The sequence below is a fragment of the Micromys minutus genome (assembly GCF_963924665.1).
Source record: "Micromys minutus genome assembly, chromosome: 22".
Lineage (NCBI taxonomy): Eukaryota > Metazoa > Chordata > Mammalia > Rodentia > Muridae > Micromys > Micromys minutus.
This window is the reverse complement of record NC_137957.1, coordinates 822,532-850,029: the sequence shown is the minus strand read 5'-3', so window position 1 is coordinate 850,029 and position 27,498 is coordinate 822,532. Positions and strand designations below refer to the sequence as shown.

At 57.1% G+C, this 27,498-nt stretch overlaps 1 protein-coding gene across 5 annotated transcripts; it reads left to right on the top strand.

Annotated features, from left to right (window-relative positions):
- The first annotated feature begins 1,541 nt into the window (after nucleotides 1-1,541).
- Nucleotides 1,542-27,400, top strand: PIP5K1C (phosphatidylinositol-4-phosphate 5-kinase type 1 gamma). 5 transcript variants are annotated; one of them, XM_080935666.1, is made up of 18 exons: nucleotides 1,542-1,690; nucleotides 13,475-13,506; nucleotides 13,987-14,079; nucleotides 14,422-14,552; nucleotides 15,010-15,127; nucleotides 16,063-16,215; nucleotides 17,383-17,682; nucleotides 18,740-18,945; nucleotides 19,694-19,777; nucleotides 19,958-20,006; nucleotides 20,387-20,471; nucleotides 20,795-20,956; nucleotides 21,167-21,305; nucleotides 21,404-21,436; nucleotides 21,779-21,880; nucleotides 22,713-22,839; nucleotides 24,920-24,997; nucleotides 25,297-27,400. In XM_080935666.1, the coding sequence occupies exons 1-18, from the start codon at nucleotides 1,597-1,599 to the stop codon at nucleotides 25,297-25,299; spliced, it is 1,989 nt and encodes a 662-aa protein (XP_080791792.1). In that variant the 5' UTR covers nucleotides 1,542-1,596; the 3' UTR covers nucleotides 25,300-27,400. The 5 variants fall into 5 exon arrangements, with proteins under 5 accessions (XP_080791792.1, XP_080791794.1, XP_080791793.1 ...); XM_080935668.1 differs by lacking the exon at nucleotides 25,297-27,400 and adding an exon at nucleotides 23,570-23,647 and having other exon boundaries at nucleotides 24,920-25,290; XM_080935667.1 differs by lacking the exon at nucleotides 24,920-24,997.
- Nucleotides 27,401-27,498: the final 98 nt, after the last annotated feature.

The following is a 27,498-nucleotide window of genomic DNA, read 5'->3' as shown; positions in this document are numbered from 1 at the left end:
CTGTGGCTCAGCTGCTAGGTATTCTCACGTGGCCAGACAGGCCTTAACCCCTGAGCACCCAGAGAGACCTAGCTAACCCTGCACCCCACAGCACTTACTTGTGCCACAGAATAGACGCTCAGAAAACACTTAGCATCCTAAGGGATGGATGGACTGTGCCTCGTGCTGCAACCCACCCGCTGTGAAGCTTCCCGCTTTCAGCGCAAGGGAAGACACTGGAATAATCAAAATTCGCCACTGAGCCAGCTGGCCCAGCTCATTACTATGGGATTACTAGGCGGGAACTCCACCCTGACCACGCCCCCAGCCTCCACACTGGAGAAGTTTGGACGGGGTCTCCACCCTGACCACGCCCCCAGCCCCCTCACTGGGGATTCTAGGCCAGGCTCCACCTTTTAGCCACACCTAAGATCATTATCTATTCTATTGGCTTTGACTTCCCTGTCTGTGACTTGCCAGTTTCAGGTTTTATTTTTATTTTTTTTTCAACTTCGCTTCCTCTCAATTCTAGCACTCCTGACCTAGTTCCTTCCTGTGATGCCCCAACAGTTCTCAGCTTTTACCAGGTGTCCACTTAGTTCCTGCTGCAAGAAGGGTTCAGATTTAGGCTTCTAACCCGATTTCAGAAGGTGCTGATTCTGGGCTCCAGTGACCACACTTCGGAAGCCCTGGCTTTCGTCAAGCTGACTCAGTTCTGTCCACGCCACGCCAAAGGGCTCTTTCTGATGCAATTGTCTTAGTGGACGGGCAGAGTGGCCATGCTGTCTGTCATCCTGGCAAAGGGGTAGCTGAGGCTGAAGTGTCTGTTTCAAAAACCCAACGAACAATATATATTACATACATTTATTGTTTTGCAATATGATGTATGCTTATTTTTATTGATAGCTTATATTGTAAAGTGATAAAACGATAGTAGTAAAGTATACTTCTAATACATGTAATAAATTCCTTTAACTCAATATATAGCTGAGGATAACTCACACCCAGCACAGGGGAGGCAGAGGCAGGTGGATTTCTGAGTTCCTGGGACTCGAAGACTAGGTTGGCCTCGAATTTGGAGAGCCTTATCTCTAGCCTATAGATTTGCTTGCCTCTGACTCAGTAGTGGCCACCTAGGGTGCTCCCGAGCCTCAAGGCTAGGATCCGCTCCTGATATCCGATTGGCTGTAGTAGACTCTAGGCCCCGCCCCATCTCGGTCCCCTGCAGATGCTCCTCCGGTTTGCTTGAGCAGCTCAGTGGACGCTTGGAGGCGCTAGTGAGTCGTGCGCTCGCTTAGCCCCACCCCTGTTACTTAATTGGTCAGCCTCCTCCCTTTGCTGAAGCCCCTCCCTCCGCCCCCATAGACTGCACGTGAACTCAAGTCCTTTTGGCACCGGACGCCCGAGGGCGCTCGCAACTCCTCTGAGTGGGTCCCGCCCTAAGCCCGGTTCTTATATCCGATTGGTTAAGAGCTTCGCGTCAACGCCAAGCTCCGCCCAGACCCCGCCCCCTCTCTCCGCCCGGTCGTGCGGGCGGCGCTTGTTGTTCCGCGGCGGCGGCCGAGCTCGGGTGCATCCTCGGGCCCGCCGCCGCCGCCGCCGCCGGAGCGCTCCGCCATGGAGCTAGAGGTGCCGGACGAGGCGGAGAGCGCCGACGCGGGCGCCGTGACGGCGGAGGCGGCTTGGTCTGCCGAGAGTGGGGCGGCGGCAGGTAAATACGATCCCCCCCGTCGCTGCGATGGGCTCGCCCCGCTCCCCCGCCGTGGTGCGTGGGCTCGCCCGCCCGCTCTGTGCTGCGCTGCGGCCCGCCGGGCTGATCCATTCTCACGCGCGGCGCGGGGGTGCTCGCGCTCTCCCATTGCGTAAGCGGGGGAGGGGGCATCAGCGCTCGGGCCGGGGAGGCTGTACCGCCGCGCCCGGGGATGCGGGGCGCGCAGCGCTCGGCCCGTTTTAGGGTTCTTGGGTGAGGATGGAGCCGCAGGCGGGCGGGGGTGCGGCTCTTTATCCTGGCAGCTTGTGCGTGCAGCTTGTGCCTCTTTGAGATGCATGCGGTAGCGGTGAATCGGTCCTCCGCTTTGGAGGTAGAGGGGACCCGTTCTCGGGCGTTCTCTTGCTGCAGGGTATAGAGACAAGCGGATCATATCTGCTCCTTTGAGTGTGTGGCTAGTGGCTTCTCCACAATGTGTGGAATGCTGGAGCACCCTAATTCTAACGGGGGGCCCCACCTGCGGACCCGGCCTGGCAAAGAAGAGCCAGTATGTCCTCCATGCGACCCCCTTTGCTGGGCTGTCAATCTTGCAACTGTCACTTTCTGGTCCCTCCTTGCTACACACTGATCACCTATTTCTGGGCCTCAGTTTGCCTCCCTCTAAAATGGGGGCTGGGGAAGGATAAAGGGATGTCGTGTTGAGGTGACTTCACTGTCTTGGCTGGGCGAGCAGATGTCCGAGACCCTTCTCCCTGGACTCAGTCTGCCTTGCTAGTGTAGCCTGTGGGGCCACCCAGGTTCCTAGTGTCCCCTTGTCGTGAGCAGCGTCCCTAGGCTTGGGTTCTGTAGGCAGGGCGTCGGTATACAAGGCTGAGAGAACAGAACGCTCCCTTCTCCATCGGGGTCACGGGAACTTTCTGGATTCACAGAACTCTAGGCTCCCTCCGGCAGTATTCCATGGCTACGGCTGCAGTTAGGTCTCTGTGGACTGACATGGGCTTCCAAGACTCTCCCTAACTGTCCTCATGGAAGACCAGAGAGGAAAGGAGGAGCCAAGGAGCCAGTAGTCTCCAACCTCAGGTGCTCAGTGGCAGCTAGCCTGCTTCCTGCCACCAGCCACCTGCCCTTCAGTGCTGGAGAAATTATGCAGGGGACAGCAGGGCCCTGAGTGGCCATAAACTTGATAGCTCCAGGCACTCAGTTGCAGCCTTGGCAAACATTGCCCCTGTGTGGAGCCTTCTTCATGACGGGGGATGGCAAGCTAGCTGGAGCAGACAGGGTCTGTCACCGAACTCTAGACAAACCTGTCTGACCCCCAGGGGCTGTTCCTCCCGGAAGTTCCTTTTCCTGCCCAGAGTCCTGTTGGTCATCTGTCATCCACAAGAACCCCAGAGCTGCTGTGAGTCCCATTGCCCAGTGTGGCTTCCCGCTGTGCTCCCACCTGTAAACCGGGGAGGCCATCTGGATGTACTCTGACCTTGGGTTGAAGCACCAGCATCCTGACTGCTTTAACGGAGTTTGTTGCATTTATTTACCACCAACTGCATGCCTGCCTCCATGTGAAGTGAACATGGTAGGTGTCCAGCGTTGGTGTCCCCAGCCACGTGGGGACTGGAAGTCAAAGGCAGGAAGAGCAAGGCCTACCCCGCCTCCCAGAAGACCCTGCAGCAGTGTCAGCAGCCTGTTATCGGCTGTAGTAATTCCCTCCTATCTGATGGGAAGGAAACCTATCTCTGTGGTGTTTAGAATCCAGTTACCTTAAGTCTCCTTGCTCCAGAGGCCTGGCCCCAAAACCGCCTGCCTCTTGCCTTCCTATGTCTGCTGGGGGAGCCCTTGTGTGATTTGTGAGTGCGTGGTATCGCTTGGGAGGCCTGGATGCTGAGACACAGGGCTGGTGACCTTTGGGCTCTGGTGTGAGTGTTCCTAAACTTTGTCGTTCCCAACCTACCACTACCTCTTCCCTGTCTAAATTGCCAGCGAATTATGTCAGTGTTGTTTCTAAAATCACCCCAGAGCCTGCCTACGTCTCCTCCGCCCCATGCCTCAGCTGGTCCAGCACTACCGTCCTTCCTTTTCCTTCCACCAGCTCTTCCGTTCCATAAGGAGCCCCATTAAAAAACTGGCTCAGGGCCCTCCCTCCGCTCGTGTCGCTGCCCACCCCTCCTCCCTCCCTGTCTATTCCTTATACCCTTCACACCAGCCACAGGAGCTACGCTCAAGCATCGACTCAGCACCAGGGCATGGTGGCACTCAACAGGTGTGTGGCCACTGTCAAGGTGTGTTGGGCTGCAGACACCAAGGACCAGTACGAGGTGGCCTTGATGTCAGGGTCAGAGCTGCCTTAGAGACAAAGTTCAGGTAGTCCCTAGATCACGGGTGGGGCACACCTGTCATCACACCTGTCATCCCAGCACTAGGGAGGTGGAGGCCTGAGCGTCAGGACTTGAAGGCCTTGGCTACGTGCTCAGAGGAGTCAGTCCTCTCCTACCCTGTAGGTCCAGGGGATGGAATTCAGCGGCTCAGGCTTGGCAGCAAGCTCCTCACTCACTGAGCCATTTTGTTGGTCCAGTGTTGACCTTTTTTGAGCTTCTCCTGTGTGGGGTAGACTAGGGGCTTCAATGGCCAGGGGCTGTCCCGGAGCTCTTGCTTACAGAGGGTTTGGGACCCACCCTACACAGAGCTGTCTGTGCTCATGTGTGTGCTGCAGATTTGGGGACCCTTGGCGAGGCAACATGGGTGCAGTTAAGGCCACACCAACCTTGATCATGGGAAGCTGTGTCCCTTGAAAAGTGTAGCAGGTGCCACAAGGGTGTGTGGATTTGGGTGAGGGGTCAGCTGCTGGGTCCTGACTGTTCTGTTCCTACACTGAGTGTCATTCCTGTTCCTGGTCATCATGCAGGTGTAGACCCTGACACAGGATCACACCGAGCTGGGAATTAGCGCAGAATTAGCAGCTGGGAATGGAAAGCCGCATCCTCACAGGCTGACAGTGTGGGGCTGGGCAGACCCTTTACTCACAGGCGGCCCTGACTCCCAGCACCGGCAGTCTCATGTGACTATCTTTGTCAGGGTATGGGGAACAGGATTTAGGGAGCAAGTGATCCCCAGCCTACAGGGATTACACTGGGTGGAGGTGCGCATGTACATTGAGCAAGTGTGGACCGAGACAGTAGCCCTCTGAGGGTGCTGGAGTCCAAGGGGTCACCACATTGGTGTGGACACTGTTCAGAGATCTGATAAGAGGCTGGGCCTACTGTGATGAGGGGACCGGTGGGATGCAGCTCAGCTGCAAACTGGTTTTTGTTGGTTTTTGCCACTGTGGCCCTGTCACTGTCGCATACTCCTGTCGGACCATTTTTCTTACTCACCTTGGATATGGCTGCCTTTGGTCCCATGCCAAACACAACTTGGGCCTCATGTTCTGGAAGGTACCTTTTCTGTTTGCAGTTGTGCAGTCTTGTTGGTTTGAAGGAGCTCTTTGTATATTGTAGACCCTTCTGTCTCACCTGTGACACCGCTGTGCATCACACCGCTCTTCTGGTGACTACTGACCATCAGCAGACGTCAGCTTTTCTGTCGTGAAGACTGTCCATCTGACTAGTAACAGCTTCCTGGTTTGACATCGTAGACAGGGATTGTCCAGTTTCTTAATCTTCTCCGTCCCTCCTTTTATTTTTGTTATTGTCTAATGTAGCCCAGGCTGGCCTCAAACTTACTATTTAGTATAGAATAATCTAGAAAATACCAATTCTCTTTCCTTCACTTCCTGAGGGCTGGGTGACAGGTGTGTGCTACCATAGCTGGTTTATGAGGTGCCTGGTTTGTTGAGGAAGGAACCCAGATCTTGGTGCATTCTGGGAGAGTATCTTGCCCACTGAGCCTCAGCCCAGCCCTCCATTTTTCCTGTTGTTTTCTGAGCTGGGAGTAGGGGGTGTCTTGTACCCAGGCTGGGGACACAAGAAAAGTGACCAGGAATTCTTCACAGTGGGCACTGTGCCTCTGGGGGAGACACAACTTAGGGGGGGTCACATGTCACATGTTCTGGTGGGGCACAGTGTGGCCTGAGACTTTGGTGGGGTCGCCTTTCCTGACAGCTCTTTGGGACAGACTTCAGAGCCTTCTCTCTCCACCACTGGCACTTGGGGACCTGTAGGACGTGGGTGGCCTGGTCCCTGCCTGGCCTGGCTTCCTGTTTACCTCCCAGAGCTGACCAACAAGGAAGCTCAGGGTTTGTCTTGTGTGATGATGGGTCAGAGGGAGTCACCCTAGAAAGCAAGGGCAGTGGGGTCCCAGTGTTCACCTGGGGCCTCACCCTATCCCGCTGCCCTGCCAAACACCCTCTCTGCTGGTCTCCAGAAGCTCCTAAGGGCCTGCGGTGTGTGCAGCTACCCCCACTTCTCAACCACCGCCACCTCGTGACTTCCTTCCTTTCCTCTCTGTTCCAAAGAGGTGACGAGTGTTCCCGGGACAGCGGGGCTGAGGGCAGGAAGTGAGGGAGGTCCTCCCGGCCAGGAGGCTGCCCATGTTGTCCCCAGGTCACCACCACTGCAGTAAAGCTGTTGGGGCCGTGTGAGAGACAGGCGGCAACACTCTGACTCTAGGTGGAGGTGCTCAGGTTCGGAGTTGAAACTTGCGCTGCATTCAGTCACCATCCCGCCGTCTGTCCCTCTGCACTCTGCGTGTGCCAAGGCGTGTGCTGTGGTCCCTTGTCTTCTCTGCCTTTATGTTGGTTCTGGGCACCGGATCTGGGTCCTCAGGCATGGATACCGTCCCCTGCTGGCCTTAGTAGTGCTGGACCAATGCTGGATCAGTCAACTGTGCAGTCTCATTCTAGAACCTTCCATCTCCTCACCTATTTCTCAGCACCTCCTGGCACCACAGGTCCACTTTCTGTCTGGGAGCCTTTGTGTCCTGGTCCGTCACTGAGCCCCATGTTCCTCAGGCCCCTCCACAGAGTGCGGTATAGGAGCCTCTCCTGTTCGTGACTGAGTAATACTCTATTGTGGGGACAAGACACCCTGGTGTGCTTTTCCTCTGTTGACAGATGTCCATGTTTCTTTGGCGTTGGCTGTTTTCGGAAAGTCCCATAGGGACTGTGTACAGGGTTTGGGTGGGTTGGGCTTTTCACTTCCCTTGGTGGCTGCCTGAGGGTGAACTCGCTGAGTCACAAAGAAACCAAGTGTCCAACTGAGGACAAGCCAGGCTTGCCCATGGCCACCAGATACTTCTCCCTCCCTGCCAGCTGCAGGTGGCTTCCTGCGACTAGCTTCACTGACATTAGGGGTTGTTTTCAATTTTTAATATTATACGTGTATGTGTCACACACGTGAGTGGGTGCCATCCCGGGGGTGGCAAGGTCAATGGTCAACTTGCAAGAATCAATTTCCCCTTTCTACCATGTGGTCCTTGGGTTTGAACTCAGGCCATCCAGCTTGGCAGCGAGCACCTTTACCCACTGAACCTGCTCTCTGGCTCATGCTGCCTCGTTTCTCTTACAGCGGCAGTAAGCATAAGGAAGCCTCTCACTGTGGCTGTTTCATTTTGCGTGTGTGTGTGTGTGTGTGTGTGTGTGTGTGTGTGTGTGTGAATGTATGTATGGTGTGTCTGTGTGCGTATGTGTGTGTGAGAATGAATGTATGGTGTGTCTGTGTGCGTATGTGTATGAGTTTATGGTCACCGTGGTGCCAGTATGTAGTGTGCCATATCCCTTGTTGCTAGTCTCTGTGTAGGTGGTGGGCATCGAACCCAGGTCCTCTGGAAGAGCAGCCAGTACCTGAACTATAGAGCCATCTCTCCAGCCCATCATGGTGACTGTCCCTTCTCTTTATGTTTAAGATGGGGTCTCCTTGGGTAGCTCAGGCTGGCCTCAAACTCCCAGTCCTCCTGCCTCAGCCTCCTGAGAGCCAGGATGGCAGAGGAGGGCTGCCACTCCTGTGGAGCAGGGAGTCCAGGAGTGCATGCGCGGGAGAGCTGTGTCCTAAATGGTCTCAAAGTCAGTGTCCTGTATGGGCAGGGTCATTCTCTCTGAGTGTCCCTGAGGGGAACCAGTAGATGACAGGTGGCCATGAGTCCCGCCCGTGGTTCACGCTGCAGAGGTTTGGGGGCTAGGCAGGCAGAATAAACAGCTACAGGAGAAAGACTGGGCAGGACGGTTCCTGCTGGTCTGTTGTCCCCAGCACAGAGCCAGGAATGGAAGCAGAGGGACTGTGGGCAAACGTGCTAACCTGGGGCAATGGGAGGGCAGCATGTGGTATGCACCAGGCGTCTGGGATGGACCATTCATAGGTAGCTTCTGCCTAAGCCCGAATGGAGCACCCTGGCCGACGGAAGCCCTGTCCCCAGGGACACCACTGATTATCAGAAATGCAAGGACCTCTGGGGAATGGGTAGACAGGTGCTGGGAGTCTCAGCATCCCAGGTGGCATCGGATCTTGGTCCTGTGCCTCCCACGGCCCATCCTGTGATCCAGGCCTCGAAGCTCTCGGCTCTCCACCCACCACCGTCACATTTTCTTGAGAACATTAATTTAGGTTCCTTACCCCCTCCAGGTAATATCTGAGGGTTCAGGGCAGGCATCTGTGTAGGCTCAGTGGGTGAGACCCTGTTTGAAAATCTGTTGTTCACACACCACAGGAGGCACCGTCTTGCTCTGTAGCCCAGGCTGGCCTGAAACTTGTCGTCCCCTGCCTCAGATTCTCGGGTGCTGAGAAGATGGTTGTGAGGCGCCATGGCCAAGTTCTTCGTTTCTGTCTGAGCAGACAGCGGGTGAGGACAACAGCTCCTGGGGCCCAAGGAGTCCAAGAGTCCAGGGTTGTTCTGCTCTCCGCTGTGGGTAAAGGATTAACCCAGAGAGCAGCAGGCTCTTGTGCCGGAGCTGTTGCTCCTCCGGGATTTGGCAAAGTCTTTCTCCGTACCCTCCCATCGTATCCCTTTGTGCCGGCCACCACAGCAAGAGTGGCCGAGTACACCCAGCTACCGGGGAAACTGTTTACCTATGGGCACCCTGCAGCTGCCTGATGAGACAAGGACTCATGTAGCCAAGGCTGACTCAAGCTCTCTATGTAGCTGAGGATGGCCCTCCTTAATTGTATGGAGTAGATGGTCTCTTGATCCCTCTGACTGTACCTCCCTGTGGACAGATGACCAGCCTGCCACCAGCTCAGCATCACTGTTGGTGCTGATCCAGTGCTGCTGCGTAACCTTGGTGACCTCTGCCTCCACCCCCTCCTCCCCCTCCATCCCCTCCTCCCCCTCCTCCCCCTCCTCCATCCCCTCCTCCCCCTCCTCCATCCCCTCCTCCCCCTCCTCCCCCTCCTCCCCCTCCTCCATCCCCTCCTCCCCCTCCTCCATCCCCTCCATCCCCTCCTCCATCCCCTCCTCCATCCCCTCCTCCATCCCCTCCTCCATCTCCTCCATCCCCTCCTCCATCCCCTCCTCCCCCTCCTCCATCCCCTCCTCCCCCTCCTCCATCCCCTCCTCCCCCTCCTCCATCCCCTCCTCCATCTCCTCCATCCCCTCCTCCATCCCCTCCTCCCCCTCCATCCCCTCCTCCCCCTCCTCCCCCTCCTCCATCCCCTCCTCCCCCTCCTCCATCCCCTCCTCCCCCTCCTCCATCCCCTCCTCCCCCTCTTCCATCCCCTCCTCCCCCTCCTCCATCCCCTCCTCCCCCTCCTCCCCCTCCTCCATCCCCTCCTCCCCCTCCTCCATCCCCTCCTCCATCCCCTCCTCCATCCCCTCCTCCATCCCCTCCTCCCCCTCCTCCATCCCCTCCTCCATCTCCTCCATCCCCTCCTCCATCCCCTCCTCCCCCTCCTCCATCCCCTCCTCCCCCTCCTCCATCCCCTCCTCCCCCTCCTCCATCCCCTCCTCCCCCTCCTCCATCCCCTCCTCCATCTCCTCCATCCCCTCCTCCATCCCCTCCTCCCCCTCCTCCATCCCCTCCTCTCCCTCCTCCATCCCCTCCTCCCCCTCCTCCATCCCCTCCTCCCCCTCCTCCATCCCCTCCTCTCCCTCCTCCATCTCCTCCTCCTCCATCTCCTCCTCCCCCTCCTCCATCCCCTCCTCCATCTCCTCCTCCATCTCCTCCTCCATCTCCTCCATCTCCTCCTCCATCCCCTCCTCCATCTCCTCCTCCATCTCCTCCTCCATCTCCCCCTCCTCCATCCCCTCCTCCATCTCCTCCTCCATCTCCTCCTCCATCTCCTCCTCCATCTCCTCCTCCATCTCCTCCTCCATCTCCTCCTCCATCCCCTCCTCCATCTCTTCCTCCATCCCCTCCTCCATCTCCTCCTCCATCTCCTCCTCCATCCCCTCCTCCATCTCCTCCTCCATCTCTTCCTCCATCTCCTCCATCTCCTCCATCCCCTCCTCCATCCCCTCCTCCATCTCCTCCTCCATCTCCTCCTCCATCCCCTCCTCCATCCCCTCCTCCATCTCCTCCATCCCCTCCTCCATCTCCTCCTCCATCCCCTCCTCCATCTCCTCCTCCATCTCCTCCTCCATCTCTTCCTCCATCTCCTCCTCCATCTCCTCCTCCATCTCCTCCATCCCCTCCTCCATCTCCTCCTCCTCCATCTCCTCCTCCTCCATCCCCTCCTCCATCTCCTCCATCTCCTCCTCCTCCATCCCCTCCTCCATCTTCTCCATCCCCTCCTCCATCTCCTCCATCTCCTCCTCCTCCATCCCCTTCACCTCCAGTCCCTCCTCCTCTTCCCTCTCACCCTCCAAGTCTTCCTCTGTTTCTTTCTCCATCTTTTTCTTTTTTCTTTTTCTTTCTGCAGTTCTGGGGACAGGGGACAGAGGCTAGGGTATCATGCATGCCCTGTTGTGTCTCTAGAATACATGGCACCCAGTTCCTCTTCAGTAGCTTGTTTCTGGCGCAAGGTGTTGGAGGCCCACGTGGGTCAGGTGGTTCTTCACACGGGATCAAATCACTCAGATGACCCTAAAGTCCCTTAGATTGGCTGTAGTAGAAAGATCATTAAACCCCACAGGTCTGCTGCATGTCCACGGGTGTCCCCAGCTCTACAGTGCCACTGGCCTGTCCCCTCACTGCAGGGGTCAGGGCAGGGTCCAAAGGGGACCTGCTGCTGGGGGCCGTCACCTGCTGGGCCCACAGCCTTGAGTAGATAGAATGGAGTGGGAGGTTGGTAGGTGTCCCAAAGCTTGGCCACTCAGAGGTCAGGGCCCACGATCTGTGACAGGAATCTGCAGGTCCCATGAAGCCTGCGCTAGTGGTGACGGGTCTACCAGTGTGGACGCTCAGCTCATGTCTACATCTTGATTTTGGGATTTTGAGCTATAATTGGTAGACTGTAGGGATCACTTATTTAAGGTATACACACCTGTGTGACTATGAAGCCAGGTAATCTGCATAGTTCCAGAACATTCCATCTCTGAGGAGGCGTCCTCTGCTAGTGAACACATGCGCTCCCTCCACTCTTAGCTCTCCCTGGGCATGGCCTGTCCTGTCTGCGTCAGGCCTCTTGTTCTTGGTGGCGTGCTGTTCTATGTGGGTCAGCAGGACTGGAGTGCACTGTGCAGTGTGAGAGCAGCACTCTTCCTGTTCGAGATTCTGACACAGCCATCGTGTCTCAGTTCTCCGCCACGGCTGCCGAACAGGCATCTCAGATACAGAAGCTCCACAAAGAGCATCTTCTTCCCTGTCCAGGCCTCTTCTCTGAGACAGCAGGTCACCTGGACTGCAGGGTGGGGGCCATCAGCTGCCCTGCCCTTAACAGTCGAACGGTGCTGTGGGGGTTGTTTGAGGGTCTCAGTCAGCAGTGGGGACAAGCCTGGCAGGAGAGGGAGCTACAGAGCACACTGCTGTGCCCAGGGCAGGATGGAGTAGGAAAGGAGCCTGTGTGGTAGAGAGAAGAGCAGGGAGGCGGAGGGAAACAGGCAAGAAAGGAAGCCTCAGTGTGACCAGTCAGCAGGCTGGAGTGGCTAATGGACAACCCCCACCCCCTGAGGCGGAGTGAAGGCAGGATCCAGGGCTTGTCATCTCCCTGGCCATAGTTTCTGTTTCCTGTCCATTCCAGCCCTTTCTGCCCCCGACCTGTTCATGTCACTCTAGGGTCACCTGTAAGGAATGTGTGCAGGTGATGGGCATAGCCCACTTTACAGATGGAGTAGCCTGGGTGGTGTCCCTAGGCAGTCTGCAGTTGCAACCCATGTGGCAGGTGCTTGTGATGATGGGGATGCAGCTTCCAACCCCCCCAGCCCCCCAGTTGAAACCTGCCTAGAGAGATTCAAAGACTCACCCGAGGTCACACAGCCGTGGGGCAACAGCCCACTAGGTGTAGTCACACCTGCCCAGATGCTTTGGCAGACGTGGGCCGACAGGCCTCACGCACAGCACCGTAGCCAGCTGGTGCCCCTGCCTCCCCTCCTCCCTGACTATTTTTAAACATAATTTCCTGGAAAACGGGGCTGCTCACTCAGAAGACAATTGGCTGGGAGGAGAGTCTGAGCTGTATCAGGGCCACTGAGTGTCCCTGTCCCCTCCTGACTGCATCCCCAGGGTCTGTCTTGGCCTCGTGTTTCAGCCAGTGAAGTCAGAGTCCATGGTCCACTCTGGGTCCATGCTTGGCTACGGGTAGGGCAGGTGACTTGGGCCTCAGAATGTCACCTGTAGCTTTGGGAGCTGCTGCCAGCACAGCTGAGTTCTTCCGACAAGTTCTAGCCCACCACCTCCATTTCCCCAACTTCTTGCCCCTCCTGTCCTTGATCTCCAGGCCCCAGATGCAGATTGTTCCACTGGGTCAGCTGACAGCCTTGCCATCGTAATGGCAGAAAGGTTACCTGTCTGTCACCCTTCCACAGCTGCCGTGGTCCCCATTCCTCATTAGGGTCAGGGTCAGAGTGTCCGTGGTTGTGATGCTCCTGTGTCCAGCCCCATCCTGTGCACTGTGAGCCTGTATCCCTTGGCTCAGACAGAACCACCCGTCTTTCCGTTCAGGAGTGTCTCCCATGAGGCACAGTGAGAGACTCCTAGCCTGGTCTCCACCACCATCAGGTTAGTGACTCAGGTCGTGAGCATGTGTCTCCCCAAGGGTCATCTCTGGGTCCCAGACACAGAACCAGACTGTTTACTACACAGGGGCCAAAGGCAAGTAACAAGTCAGCCTCTAGAACCTTCTGTGAGTTCCGGCAACCCTGTGGTCCTCAGTTCCTGGGTCATCAGTACCACAGTTCACACGGTGCTGGGTTTCAAACCCACATGGATACCGTCACCTGGTTCCGAGCCTGGGGTGGGGATGAAATTACCCCTCCTCCTCCACTCCCACCCAGCGCAGGGGAGGAAGTCACCCGGGGCACAGGCACACAGCTTGGAATAGGGAAGCTCAGTGGATGAAGGGCTTACTGTGCAGTGTGAGCATCTGGGTCTGAAGCCCCAGCACCAGGGTAAACGCTGAGTGAGCAGCACAGCTCTTACCCCAGCACTGGGGAGACGGAGACAGGAAGATTGCTGTGACTAACAGACACTAGGCACCTAATCAGGGTGAGCCCGAGGTTCAGTGACCTGACTCACTCCCCGACTCAAAACCAAAGGCACAGCTGGCAGTGGTGGTGCTTTTATCCCAGCCCTCAGGAGGCAGAGGCAGGAGGATCTCTGCAAGTTCAAGGCCAGCCTGGTCTATAGAGCAAGTCCCAGGACAGCCAGCTCTACACAGACCCTGCTCAAAAACCAAAGCAAACAAGCAGATCAGCAAGCAAGATGGACGACGGTTGAGGAAGGGCCTGGCCTCTGGCCTCCTCCATACTAACTGTACCCTCCTTCTCCAGGTATGACCCAGAAGAAGGCTGTTCTTGCAGAGGTGAGTCCCCCAGTTCAAGGAGGCATGGGCTGACATGCTGTTGTGTGTCCTGAGGCTGTGCACAGCATTTCTCTGGACCCAAATACTGTTGAATGTGTTGGGCAGGGAGGCCAGTATTGGGGTGGAGATAGGGGTGCCATTATCCGCACAGCAAGAGGCTAGGGTCTGAGAGTCCTGAGTTCATGGTGGGACAGTTTTTTTCTGGACCCTCAGAAGGAGAGGGTCCCAGGGACACCCCAGACCCTGCAGAGCTGTGGGGAGGGAGAGGCTCCAGTGCCCTAGGATGATGTTGGAGGATAGTCTGGGTTCTTGGGACCAGCGCGCCCTCTGGTGGCGGGTGTAGAGAAGCACAGGCAGCCTGACCTTGGTGTCCCACCAGCCCCACAGCACAGCAGCCTTCTGCCTCCCAAGCCCTCTGCTTCTGCACTTACAGAACCTTCTGGCTACCTTCCCAAATTGTTTTTGGTCCCTGTTCCCCAGGCCCCCTTGGTGACAGGGCAGCCAGGCCCTGGCCATGGGAAGAAGCTGGGCCATCGAGGCGTGGATGCGTCTGGAGAGACTACGTATAAGAAGGTAGCTGAGACAGTGGGGGCTGGGAGGGGAAGCCCCCGAGGCTGGCCCACAGCCTCCCTGCATGGATGTTGGTGTGAGGCTTGGTGAGATGGGCAGCACCAACCAATATAAAGTGTCAGCCATCAGGGATGTGGGATGGTCCCTGTGGTCTAGGTCTAGGAACATTGGGTCACCCCATTCCCATGACACATGGCTGTCCCCTCTGAGCCCTATGTCCCCGGATTCACTTGTGTTGTTGAGCCCTTCCTGTATGTGGTGGCCACCCCAATGCGGTGTGGAGGTGGGGGCTGCTGCACAGGGCAGAGGACTCCAGGGTCCTGATGCCACCAACCCTCCCCACAGACCACCTCGTCCACCCTGAAGGGTGCCATCCAGCTGGGGATCGGGTACACGGTGGGCAACCTCAGCTCCAAGCCGGAGCGTGATGTGCTCATGCAAGACTTCTACGTGGTGGAGAGCATCTTCTTTCCCAGGTTAGCCCTGGCACCGCAGCGCCTCCCTCCAGCAAGGCTGCCTGTGCTCCTGCTTATGCGCATTTCAGCAACAGGAGGGAGGGCCTCACACATGCCATCTCCCCGTTTGCAGCTCCTTGGCCAAAGCTGGTCCCATGAGTATAGCTAGCTGCATGCGGTTCTGGGTTCTGGTCCCAAAAGCCAGGCCTGGTGCTTGTCTCTAACCTCAGTGTAGAGGAGGCAGAGAGTTTCCGGCCACACTGGCAAGTCTCCTTCAGAAAGTGTGGTGGAGAGGTGTTGACCTCTGACCTCCATGTGCACTTAAGGAAGGGAGAAGTGATGGTTAGGGTGTGTCCTGAAGCCAGTCATCCTCACTAAGCAGCGACCCCAAGTGGTTTGTGGGGTTGTGTGTGGGACAAATGGGGAGGGGAGCCCGAAAAAGCCAATGTCTCTCACAGCTATCCTTCGTCCTCTGCAGTGAAGGGAGCAACCTTACCCCCGCCCACCACTTCCAGGATTTCCGCTTCAAGACCTATGCACCTGTTGCCTTCCGCTACTTCCGGGAGCTCTTTGGCATCCGTCCGGATGATTACTTGGTAAGTGTATCTGTCAGTCAGCATCACCAGGTAACAAGCTTCCTCAGGCTAGCCTGGAAACAGCTGCAGGCCACCTCCCAGGGGCAGGACAGACAGATGGAGACCCGGGACCCCACATCTCCTGGGCTCCACCACCACCCATGAGCACATCCTGGGGACCAAGTCTTTGGCCATGGCGTCTGGTTTGACCCTCCCACTGCTGGGTCATCATGGCATCTTGCCCTGTTGTGCCTTTCTGTCCTTGTCTACTGGCTCCTGTTGAGTTGGTCACAGTTTCCAGGAAGCTGTAGATTCATCTAGAAAGAGCAGCTGGGGCTTCAGGCCTAGGGCATCTTTGGTCAAGAGGCCCTCTGGGGAAGTGAACTTGGGGCACAGACACAGGGCAGGCGTCTTGTTCCGTCAGTTCTCAGGGGGGTCTGTACCAACGGGCAGCAGTCCAGGAGAGGAACGCAGCCAGCTGTGGCGCCCTGCCTTTCAGAGATATATATGGCTCACCACAGTGGGTGGAGGAAGGACAGACAGATGGCCTGGCTTTGGGAACGGATGAGACGTGGCTTAGACATGTGTGCACAGAGATGACACATGAGCGTGAGCTGGCGCAGAGGGGAAGGAAGATGACCGTGGGCTGAGGGCCAGCATGCACCCAGCCTCAACCTTGGAAGCTGCCTGTGACCCAGCATGGATGCTGGGCTGTGGCTGTCACACAGAGCTTCCAGGTAGAGCATAGGTAGGAGGGAGGGAGGTACAGCCACTGTCACCCACTTACGGAGCATTCCTCAAAGCACGTGTCCGTGGCAGCTAAAGGGAGGCTGGAGGCTTGTCACATGGCAACACACCTGAGCTCGTCACGGTCTGTGTGCGACACAGTAAACTTACATGCTGGGGGCGGGGCAGACAGAGCCACACCCCTCACGCTTCCTGCCTCTGCCCTGCAGTACTCGCTGTGTAATGAGCCACTCATTGAGTTGTCCAACCCTGGTGCCAGCGGCTCCGTCTTCTACGTCACCAGCGACGATGAGTTCATCATCAAGACTGTCATGCACAAGGAGGCAGAGTTCCTGCAGAAGCTGCTGCCTGGTTACTACATGGTGAGTGGTGTGGGTGGGCGGGAGCAGGACTGGTAGCTGGGCTTCTAGAAGTTTCTCACAAGCCCAGCATGGGAAAGTGTACAGGAATGCCCACCTCCATCCTTCATGCAGCATCTCCTCAGGCGCATGAGGGCCAGGGATGCAGTGAGCCCCAGGCACAGACCTCTTAAGAAAGGGCTGCGGTGGGCAGGAGTGTTAGATGTGACCACCCTGGGTAGCTCAGCACAAGCCTTGACTCAGTTTTCCCTTTGAAATATCCTTTTATTGAATGATGCCCAGGCAGGACCCCAGATGTCCTGTCTCAGGAGCCAGTGATTGTTTGGCTGGGATGGGTTTGGGATGGTATGAGAATTCTGGTCTTCAGAGAGCACGGGAAATCTCTAGGCGTAATCTTTGTCCAAGGGCAACTGAGGGGGAAAGGTGCCTGTCCCCAGTCTGATGCACCGAACTATATCACAGGAAGACACGGTCTTAAGGAAAGAAGTGGTTCCTGACTTGTGCGTGTGTGCACAGACTCGGTTCCTGACTTGTGCGTGTGTGCACAGAGGTGCTAGTGAATTGGGCGAGGAGCAGGCTGCACTGATGCCGAAGGGCGGCCAGAGACTGACACCTTGTCTGCAAAACAGAGTTAATAGAAACTGGAGTGGTACCCAGTGACAGCACCAGCTGCTCTCACAGAGGACCTGGGCTCCGTTCTCAACCCCCAGTGTAGACTTGCAGCTGTCACAGCCCTGGGTCCAAGGAATCAGACGCCCATTTCTGGCCTTTGGGTACCAGGCATATATAACATGCATATTTACACATGTATGCAAACACTCATGTACATAAAATAAAAACAACATAGTGGTGGTACACGTCTAGGTTCAGGATAGCCTGGGCTACAGAGTGAGTTCCAGGACAGCCTGGGCTACACAGAGAGACCGGGACTTGGAATAAACAAAAAACAACCAAACAAATATCAAAAGTCATATAACAATAAGATGAGAGGGTTGGGGATGTGATGAGGGTAGCGCCTTGCCTAGAATCCCCCAGTGAGGGCGTGGGGATGGAATGCAAGTTTGGCAGTTGGGAAGTCATCCCACCATCTTCTGAGATCTGAGGTTCAGGCTGGACTTTGGGCACCCACAGCAGCCACTGGATGATGGCTCCTTGTACTCTCACCCTCAGAACCTCAACCAGAACCCACGGACCTTGCTGCCCAAGTTCTACGGGCTGTACTGCGTGCAGTCCGGCGGCAAGAACATCCGTGTGGTAGTCATGAACAATGTGCTGCCCCGTGTCGTCAAGATGCACCTCAAGTTTGACCTCAAGGGCTCCACGTACAAGCGCAGGGCCAGCAAGAAGGAGAAGGAGAAGAGCCTGCCCACCTACAAGGACCTGGACTTCATGCAGGACATGCCAGAGGGGTTGCTGCTGGACCCCGACACCTTCGGCGCCCTGGTCAAGACACTGCAGCGAGACTGCCTGGTAAGCCTTGGCCCTCAGTGCAGCTGCTGTGCATGCTCAGAAGTGCAACCAGTTCACACTGGTCATTCCTATGCCCCAGCATGTGGAAAGCTGAGGCAGGAGGATCACTCAGACTAGGGTCAAACCTTGGGTAAGTTAACCTGTCCCCAAATAGGAAATGAGGATAGTGGCCAGTATTCCAGGAGCGTGGGGCTGGCCCGGCCTCCGTCCCCAGCACCACACAAAAAGGAAAAAGGAGTTGAACTTCACAGACAGACCAACGGGGTGAACTAACCTTTACCCTTGGGGCTCTCAGAGTCTGAACCACCAACCAAAGAGCACACACAGGCTGGACCTAGGCTCCTCACACATATGTAGCACACGTGCAGTTTCATGTGTGTACTGAACAACCAGAGCAGGTGATACCCCAAAACTGTGGCCGGATACCCTCTTCTAGCTAGGCTGCCTCAGTGGTGACCAGAATGTGAGAAGTCACTGCCTCCTGGGGGTTCTGGAAAGAGTCTCAGGGGCGGCAGGGACAGTGGAGGAGAGAGAATGCAGCCCAAAGACTGAAGGAACTCCAAGCCAGGGGTGGCAACACTGGAGAGAGGATTGCCACATTGGGGTTTCAGTCTGGACTACATAGTGTGAAGAGTCTCATAGCCCAGGCTGTCCTGCAACTTGCCATATAGACCAGGCCGGACTGGAGACAACCATTCTGCCTGTCTCCCAATTGCTGGAATTAAAGCAGTCTCTTAAGTCCCTGAGTCCTGCAGAGCTGAGGCAGGGGAACAGGCATCAACAGTCAGCTCCCTGTCTTCTGAGCTCACCATCTTCCTGAGAGACCAGTTCAGGGGGCCTCTTAAGTCTTTTGTCTATCCTGATCAGTCCTGGCTTCCTGCCCTAGGAGTCACCCCCACCCCCAGGACCAAGCCCTCCGTCCAGGAGAGAGAGGTCTGTTCCCTTCAGGACCCTTTTTGTCCTGACAACACGTATGCACCTTTGCCAGGGTGCTGGGCCCCGTTATATTGGGGTTGGCAGATACACAGCTGTCCCCTGCCCTGTGTCCCGGTGCCAGGTGTTGGAGAGCTTCAAAATAATGGACTACAGCCTGCTGTTGGGTGTGCACAACATCGACCAGCAGGAGCGGGAGCACCAGGCCGCAGGTGCCCAGAGCAAGGCTGATGAGAAGCGGCCAGTGGCCCAGAAAGCTCTGTATTCCACGGCCATGGAGTCTATCCAGGGCGGAGCAGCCCATGGGGAGGCCATTGAGACAGATGACACGTAAGTGGGGTACGCTCACTGTAGCCAACACTCCTTCCCAGTGGAAAGTGGAGAAGCTGGGCATGTGGTGCGTGCCCACATCTCAGCCTTGGGTTGGAGGCAGAGGCAAGGGAATCTCATGAGTTCCAGCCCAGCATAGTGAGACCCTGTGTAATAGAAAGAGATAGTGGGTTTGCGGGGGGGGGGGGGCTAGCAGGAGGCCTACTTGACCTCCCTGCATTAATCTAGTCCACACCCCTGGCCCTGAAAGGGAGGGTACCCTGCCCTGAAGATTTGGGAGCGAGAGCTGTCAATCACAGGAGTAGGGCTGAGCCTCTGAGAACTGTTAGCCACAGCTCACCTGTGAGGGACAAGGGTGATCAAAGGCCCTGTGCAGCTGTCCCCCTCACCATCTTGGCTTTTGTAGGGTCTGCGTGGGGCCCCGGAGGGGACCAGGTGAGCCTGTGCATCCCGTGTGGAGTGAGATGAGCCTGTGGGGCTTTATCTTCCGCTTCAGGGCTTTGAGCCGCTGAGGCTTTGAGGAAGGTCACTAACTGGACTGGGTCTCATGGGGCAGAATTGCTGCATTAACACCTTAGGATGTTTGCGGGAGCCATGCCTGGTGGTGTTTGTGTGCATGGAGACCTGCTGTGGTTGCTAGCCTGGGCCCCAGGGCAGCTTCTGGCCACCTGTCTGCTCCCAACATGGTGGTCCCCAGAGTTGTGAGCCTGGCCCTCCTGTGTTGGGCTGATGGAGTCTCTCTCCACAGGATGGGTGGGATCCCAGCAGTGAATGGGCGTGGGGAGCGACTGCTCCTGCACATCGGGATCATCGACATTCTGCAGTCCTACAGGTGCGCAGGCCACGCCCACCTACCCACTCTCAGTGACCCCAGCCCACCCAGTCCTCAGCTGCATCTTGGTTCCACCCCGATTCTGCCCCCGTCACTGCAGCTCCATTGGTTCCTCTCAGCCCTGCCTCGCGGCCTGCATTGGGCCAGCCGGCTAACAGTCTGGGCCCCATCTGTCCCCAGGTTCATCAAGAAGTTAGAACACACCTGGAAGGCCCTGGTCCATGATGGGGTGAGTCCATTCATTCATCCTCCCATTGGCCCTGCACTGAGCAGGTTGGAATGGGCAGGGCACACACAGGTGCCCCGCAGCTCAGCTCTGGTGCCCGTGTGAATGCTGGGGCTCCCACACCCACGCCTCAGTGACTCTCACTTCAGTGTTCAAGACTGCCCATAGAACCAAGGCTCAAACGGAGAAACGTTCCAAGGGTCCTTGGGATGGTCCTGGCAGGCTTCCAGGGTGTGCCTGTCACCCAGCCACTCAAGGGCTAAGGCAGGAGAACCCTGGGTTTGAGGTCAGCTTTGGCTACATAGTGACCATGTCAGCAAACAAGCCAAAGGCCGGTGCTGTGCCCATCATGTGTCCACCCCTGCCCCGCCTTGCTTTCCTAGGACACCGTCTCTGTCCACCGGCCCAGCTTCTATGCCGAGCGCTTCTTCAAGTTCATGAGCAGCACAGTCTTCCGGAAGAGTTCCTGTGAGCCACCACCTGTGGGAGGGGGACAAGACCCAGCGAGTCCCCAGCTGGGGTTGGGGGGGAAAGAGTGAGACCAGCCAGGAAGCCCCAGTGGGCCCCGATCTGCGGGCCTGGGCCCCGGGGCCCAGAGGGGCTACATGTTACCAGTTCACATTGTCCCAGCAGCAGGACATGGGCTGGCAGGCAGAGCTGCACCCAGCCTCCTGTGTAGTCCTGAAGGATGGAGCACAGGACAAAGACAATGGGGGGGGTGCCACCGGGAAGCCATGGAATCTGAGGCCACCCCAGCACTGACCACTTCCGCCTTCTCCCTAACTCTGCAGCCCTGAAGTCCTCTCCATCCAAGAAAGGGCGTGGTGCCCTGCTCGCTGTCAAACCCCTGGGGCCCACTGCTGCCTTCTCAGCCAGTCAGATCCCCAGCGAGAGAGAAGATGTGCAGTACGACCTGCGGGGAGCCCGCAGCTACCCCACGCTGGAGGATGAAGGTGACCTGCCAACCTGAGCCCTGGGTACCCAGGAAACCAACCCTTGAGGAACTGGGGCAGGCGCGTGGGCTGGGCATGCCATACAGTGGATGCAGAGGTCATGGGGCAGCCTGAGCCCAGGGGTGGGGGAAGTGAGGAGGGAGTCCTGCGGGCTGTTAGTGGGGGGGGGGGGGCTGCAGCCATCCAGGCTCCGGCTTGCTGCTCCCACAGGCCGGCCTGACCTGCTGCCCTGCACCCCACCTTCCTTTGAGGAAGCCACCACAGCCTCCATCGCCACCACCCTGTCATCCACGTCCCTGTCCATCCCAGAGAGGTCCCCTTCAGACACATCAGAGCAGCCCCGGTACAGGTGGGTGGAGCAGTGTGACGCCGGTGCTGGGAGCAGGGGGCACAGCCGTGCGTCACCACAGCGCTGACAGCAGGTACCTGTCTCTGCCTTTCTCACAGGCGGCGCACGCAGTCTTCAGGCCAGGATGGCCGGTGAGCCCCTTCTTTCCCCATGGCCCCACCCACCTTAAAAGGCAGCAACATTGGGCACTGAGCTCCAGGCTTCACCCCACAGACACTACAGGCCTGGCCGGCTTCCAGAACCTTCCGACCCTCCTGCATCTCAGTTCCAGACATCAGAGCAGTGTAAAGCTCCCCAGCGTGTGGGCCACAGGCCACATGGCCACCTACTTGTGCTGAAAATGCACTCCAGGCCTCAGCAGGACCCAGCGGCTGCTCCCCGGGGACCACCCCAGGCTAGGATTCCCCGGGAACCAAGAATTGCATGCAGCTCTGGGGTCGGGGAGGAAACTGAGGCTGGGGCATCCTCTGCAGGCCCCAGGAAGAGCCGCATGCAGAAGACCTGCAGAAGATAACTGTGCAGGTGGAGCCGGCGTGTGCTGTGGGGGCTGTGGTCCCCAAGGAGCAGGGGGCAGGGTGAGTGTACTCCTCACTCAGAACTGACACAGAATGATAGTCTTAGGGTTTGTCACTGTGAAAAGCACCATGACAATAACTTACGAAGGGAAAGGTTCGTCTCCATTGACAGCTCTCAGGTTACCTCATCACCAAGAGAAGTCAGGGCTGAAACTGAGGCCATGGAGGTGCCTCAGCTTGCTTTCTTACAGACCCAGGACCACCTGCAGGGTGGCCCCACCCACAGTGGGCAGGACTTCCCACATCAATCACTAGAGAAAGTGCCCCACTGACTGGGTGTGGTGGTGCACACTTTTAGTCCTAGCATTCAGGAGGGAGTTTGAGGCCAGCCTGGTGTGCAGAGAGAGTTCCAGAACATCTGGGCTATGTTGAGAGGCCCTGTTTCAAAATAATGTAAAAGTCGTAAAAGAGGGATGACTCAGTGGTTAGGAGTACTGACTGCTCTTCCAGAGGTCCTGAGTTCAAATCCCAGCAATGGCTCACAACCATCTATAATGGGATCTGATGCCCTCTACTGGTGTGTCTGAAGACAGCTGCAGTGTACTTACATAAAATAAAGAAATAAATCTTAAAAAAGAAAGTCAGTGAAAGAAGAAAGAATGCCCTGCACACCCGTGCGCAGGACACTGGGGTCTCAGTCACCAGCCCCTATTCAAGGGTGACTGCTTTGTGTCCAGGTGACAGAATTGGGCAGCACAGATGACTATGGGTTGAGACCTCTCACCAAAACCAAAAATAGTGTCCCTTGAGATAGAGTTGGTAGACGCCGTTAGGGCTGGGAAGGTGGGCTGTGCACAAAACCATCTCTGACCCATCACTGTTCTATCTCAAGAGTGGAGGTCCCCCCATCTGGGGCGTCAGCCACGGCCACTGTGGAAGTAGACGCTGCCAGCCAGGCCTCGGAGCCCGCCAGCCAGGCCTCGGATGAGGAGGATGCGCCTTCCACAGACATCTATTTTGTAAGTTCCCCCAAGACCCCTTCCTCGGGCTGTGGACAGTCAGCCGCTTCTGTTTCTGGTGTGGTCACTGGGCGGCAGGGCCGTCACTTGGCCACATGGAGACCTGAGCAGAAACTGAGGCCCTGTGTCTCTGGCATCCTGGGAGCCCATGAAAAAGTCTCATGCTTCTGGGGGAGGGGATGCTCCTGAGTGACAGGAGGGCTCCATGCCGCCTTCTCCATAAAGTGAACAAGGCTAGTTCAGCCCAGGCAGGGCTTGAAGGTCTGAGACCATCCATGACCGACCCTGTCCACCAGGGGGAGAAATACTTTGGCTGCGGGCCCAGAGCAGGGTCAGCTGGTTCTATCACAGTGCCAGCTTTTAAACCTGGTGTGAAACCTCACCTCTCCGACCCGAGGTCCTCCCTGCTCCCTACTAACTCAACCACTGTCCCTAAGCTGCTCCAGTGAGGCCCACATCCCCACCTGGTCAGACATTGTCACCAATGTTGGGATCAAGGGTGTGTGTGTGTGTGTGTGTGTGTGTGTGTGTGCACATGTGTGCGTACGAGTGTGCGTACGTGTGTTGCTGGTTCTGGCCGTATGGGATCCCTAGTACCCAACCCAGCCACACATCCTGCCTCAGCGCCTGTGCCTGCTAGCCCCGCCGGCTGCATTCCCTCCCTGGTTCCCGCTTCATCCTCTACCCTCTCCTCTCTTCCTTCCTCCCGCCCGGCCCACTGTGTGGCCAGTTCGCCCATGGGAGATACTGGCTTTTCTCTCCCCGTCGTCGCCAACTGCAGGCCGTGACACCAAGCCACACAGGCGCTGTAAGTGACCACAGCCCGCCACTCGGAGATTGGGCTCCAGAACACAGCACCCCACACCCCTTCTCTCAAGTGACTGAGGGAAATCACAGATGTAGTGTAGGTCAGTCAGCTGAGCCCTGCCTAGACCACAGACAAGCTGAGACCCAAGTGCCACTCCTCAGCTACCCATCTGCTACCAGGTCTGCACAACCCCAGGCCCCCCATGGCACGGGTGTGGGCGCTCCATTATCCTCCAGGCAGAGAGTGGCTGAGGCCTGTGCTGCAGGGACCACTGAGCCAGGACCTGCCCTTCCTGCCATTGCGTACTTCACAGGAGGAGAAACACTAAGGCCACCAAAGAAGTCACAAGGGCACAGGGTTCAGAAGAGCCCACCCTCATAGTCTACTCATCCAAGTGACCTCCCAGGACACGTGACTCATAGCTGGGCTTTTACTCCTGTTACAACAATAAAAGCCAGACTCAGAGAGGCAGGGTGACCTGGCCAGAGCTGCACAGTCCTGGAAGTAGCAGGCTGTCTGTCACCCCAGCATTAAGAAGTGGAAACAGGATCTGCAATTTCATCGAGGGTGCGAGGCTGTCCTCTGCAGAGTGTTGGGCTCCTTGCAGGTAGACCATGAGCGTCTCTCTGGCCTCTAGGGGGCGACCTATATGCTCAGCACTGTGAACTTTGTTGTCTTGAAGCCCTTCGGTGTCCCACTCCCGGGTCTGTGCTCCTTGCCCCTGGAAGCCCAGTAGAAGGCAGGGTGACACCCCAAGACTGGCTTTCAGGGGTTCCAGTTCTGGGGGAGTCCAGTGAGGCTCAGCTTGGATGGAACTCATTCAGGAGCCATGTCCCTGCACCCACATTGCCCAGCGGCCGAAGCTGCGGTGCCACGTCTGCCCATGCTCAGCAGCAGGCTGTGGGGGCTTATCGAGGTTAGGATAAGCCCAGGTCAGAGCAGGGAGGGCCCCGCTCCAATACAGTTTGGGCTCGTGGGGACCAGGGTAGTGGGACAGATGGGGCACGTGGGGAGAAGGGGAGGAGACCCCTGGCCCACCCCCTGCCGGCCCTCCTGCACCCCTGCTTCACTAACTGCTTCCTGCTGCTCCCGCTGCCGCTGCCACTGCTTCCCCAGGGCCAAGGGTTGGGGACAGGTGCCCCTCACAGAGGGAACCGGGGTTGCGGCTGCTCCCTAGGTTTGGGACCCCCCTCTTTTACTTTCTGTCTCTTCCTTCTGCCTGTCTGCTCCTCGCCCCTGCTCTTCTGCACCCCTCCTGCACGCGCTGCGCAGCCCACCGACGAGAGGAGCTGGGTGTACTCCCCGCTTCACTATAGCGCGCGACCCGCCTCCGACGGCGAGAGCGACACAGTAAGTCCCCAGGTAGGGTGGGAGGACGAGGCTGGAGCTCCTCCCCCTCCCCTGGTGACTCCCTGCCCTCTTCTAGCTCCCCTTCCTCTGGCGCCTTCCCTTCGAACCCTCACCAACTCTTTAGACTCCTCTCGCTCTAACTCCACCTCTTCTCCTCCCCCGACTCCTCCCTCCCGACTGCTCTAGGCACAGGGATCTCTAGGTGTACCAACCCTTTGGCCCAGGAAAACCAGGCCCGGCCTCAGGGCCACCCATACCTATAGCTCCCTCCCTCACCTGCCCCTCTCTGGTCTTTGCAGTAACTTCTATGCAGTCCCCATTACGGAGCCCAGCGTCCTTCTGCCACCCCAGCCACTTCCTGGAGGCGCTGCCCCCCCACTGGGGCTCAGAGCTCAGCGACACCCCCCCCCCCATGGCCCTGGCCCGACCCTGTTCTCTCCTTCCCCACTGATGATGCCATTGGCCAGGCCCAGGATAGCTCAGTCTGCAATCTGCTGCTGCCTGTGCCTGTTGGGGGAGGCAAGATCTGGAGTGCCCATTCTGTATTTATTTGGGTCCCCTCCCCCCCTTTTTTTGGACGGAGGGAGCACAGGAGTGACTTTCTAGGAAAAAGACAAGATGCTGAAAACCCAGGAAGAGGCTGCAGCCACCAACCAGCCTTGGTGGATCAGGCTCTACATGTCTTTCTACTCTGGGGACAGTGACCAGGTGGCTCCAGTAAAGCCCACACACTCCAGGGCTCTTGTGGCTTGCAGAGAAGACAGGCCCTGGAACCTCCGCTTGCCACCCCAGGTCTGTGCTCCTGAGTTGGGTCGCCTCAGCAGCCCCTCCTTCACCTCAGGTTTGGGACCCAAGCAAAGCAGGACTGCCCAGTGGTCTTTCTGCATCTGTTTACTGCCACTGAACGGATGTCCCCAAGCATGAATGTCTTGTGACTACAATCACCTGATGCTGACTGGGAGGGTCCATATTGTCTGCCTCTCGTTCCCATGAAGCCCTGAACTGGTGCCATGGGTCCCTCAACCCCAGGGAAATCTCTGACCCAAGGAAGGCATAGCCAGGATTCAGGCTGCAGAGACACCCTGGTTGAAGAAAATAAGGTCCTGAGACACCCTGGTTGAAGAAAATAAGGAAGAAAGTGATGTCACCTCGGCAAAGCCAACTCTGTCCACCTGGAACAGGGGGATCTCTGTGAGCGGTCTCCTCCCCTGGGCAGACCCCAGTGTGTTGGATACAGTTCGGTCATGTCATGCCCCTGCTTCATGGATGCGTCACCCATGGTGTGCTAGTAGGAAGAGTCAAGCTGGAACGGTTTTAGAGCCAGCAGCTCCAGTACTTGGCCTTTGGGTTAGCCTGTGGGCCTCTTGGGTTGCACCTTCAGGGACAGTGGTCAGGGCCTGTCTGGCTTCCAAGGAATGTAGCAGCCTGTAGAGACATTGTGGGGCATCACCCTGCCATCAGGGCTAGGGACAGGACCCGTGCTGGGGACAATTGGAGAAATGGACAGACGTCTGTCCCTGGACCTCATCAGTCCCCTTCCTGTTCTGCAGTACACAGCAAGCACCGCAGTGAGCTGCTGCATCAGTTAACTGAGGCTGCTAAAAAGACCCTGCAGGTATGCTGTCACACCTGTCATCCCCGCACTTGGAAAGTTAAGGCAGGAGGGTTGTAAGTTCTAGGTTAGCCTGAGCTACAGAGTAAAATGAGACCAAAAGAAAAAGCCACAGGGCTGTCCCTACCACGCAGTGGGCAGAGCTCACCCAGCTGCATAAAACCCGAATTTCATTCCAGCACCACAGGCAGTGCACACACCTGCCATCCCTCACATGGGAAGCAGAGGCAGAAAGCCCAGGACCTTGGCTGTATCCAGTTGAAAGGCAATCTGGACTTACATGAGACCCTCTCAAAAGAGAATCTGTAAATATCTTTGATTCCCCATCCTGTTCTCTCCAATGGCCACTTTTACCCCACTGTGGACGGTGTGTGAACTGTACTGTAAGGCCTGCCTCGGGGCGCCTCCAAGGCTTAAGAGGTGCCCTTCCCGGCCTGCCTCTGTTCTCAAGCCATCCCAGCAAATCCCCTGTCCAGCCCCACACCAACCTCAGTGCAATATGCCCTTCCTGTGGGGTCCCTTGGCACGGTACTGTCTCTGCAGCCCCTTGTCTCTCATCCCTGGTTCCTCTCTCCGATCTACCCCAGTCCTGTTTTTATTGTTGAATCCAATCTGTAAACTACAAACCTGTGTCTTACTCATCAGGACTAGGGGTCCCGGGTCCTCAGCCCATGTGGTCTGGTGTTTGACAATCCAAGTACAGTGTCCCCTTGGCACCAACCAGAGAGGCCTGTCCCTCCAGCGCAACCGGCAAATGTATGAAGCCCAGGTTCCCGTTCCACCTGTCACAGTCCCTCTTTTTGAGATCTGTAATAAATCTCTAATAAGAAACAGCTCGTCTCTGGTGAGTTTTGCGTGCGTGGAATGGGAAAGCAGGTGAAGGCGAAGG

What these genes read in the sequence shown, in the direction of transcription:
- PIP5K1C (XM_080935669.1), top strand. Translation starts at nt 1,597, where the DNA reads ATGGAGCTAGAGGTGCCGGACGAGGCGGAGAGCGCCGACGCGGGCGCC. An exon ending in CACTGCAGCGAGACTGCCTG is followed by an intron (nt 17,683 to 18,739) that starts GTAAGCCTTGGC and finishes TCCCGGTGCCAG; the next exon opens with GTGTTGGAGAGCTTCAAAAT. An exon ending in AGGCCCTGGTCCATGATGGG is followed by an intron (nt 20,007 to 20,386) that starts GTGAGTCCATTC and finishes TTGCTTTCCTAG; the next exon opens with GACACCGTCTCTGTCCACCG.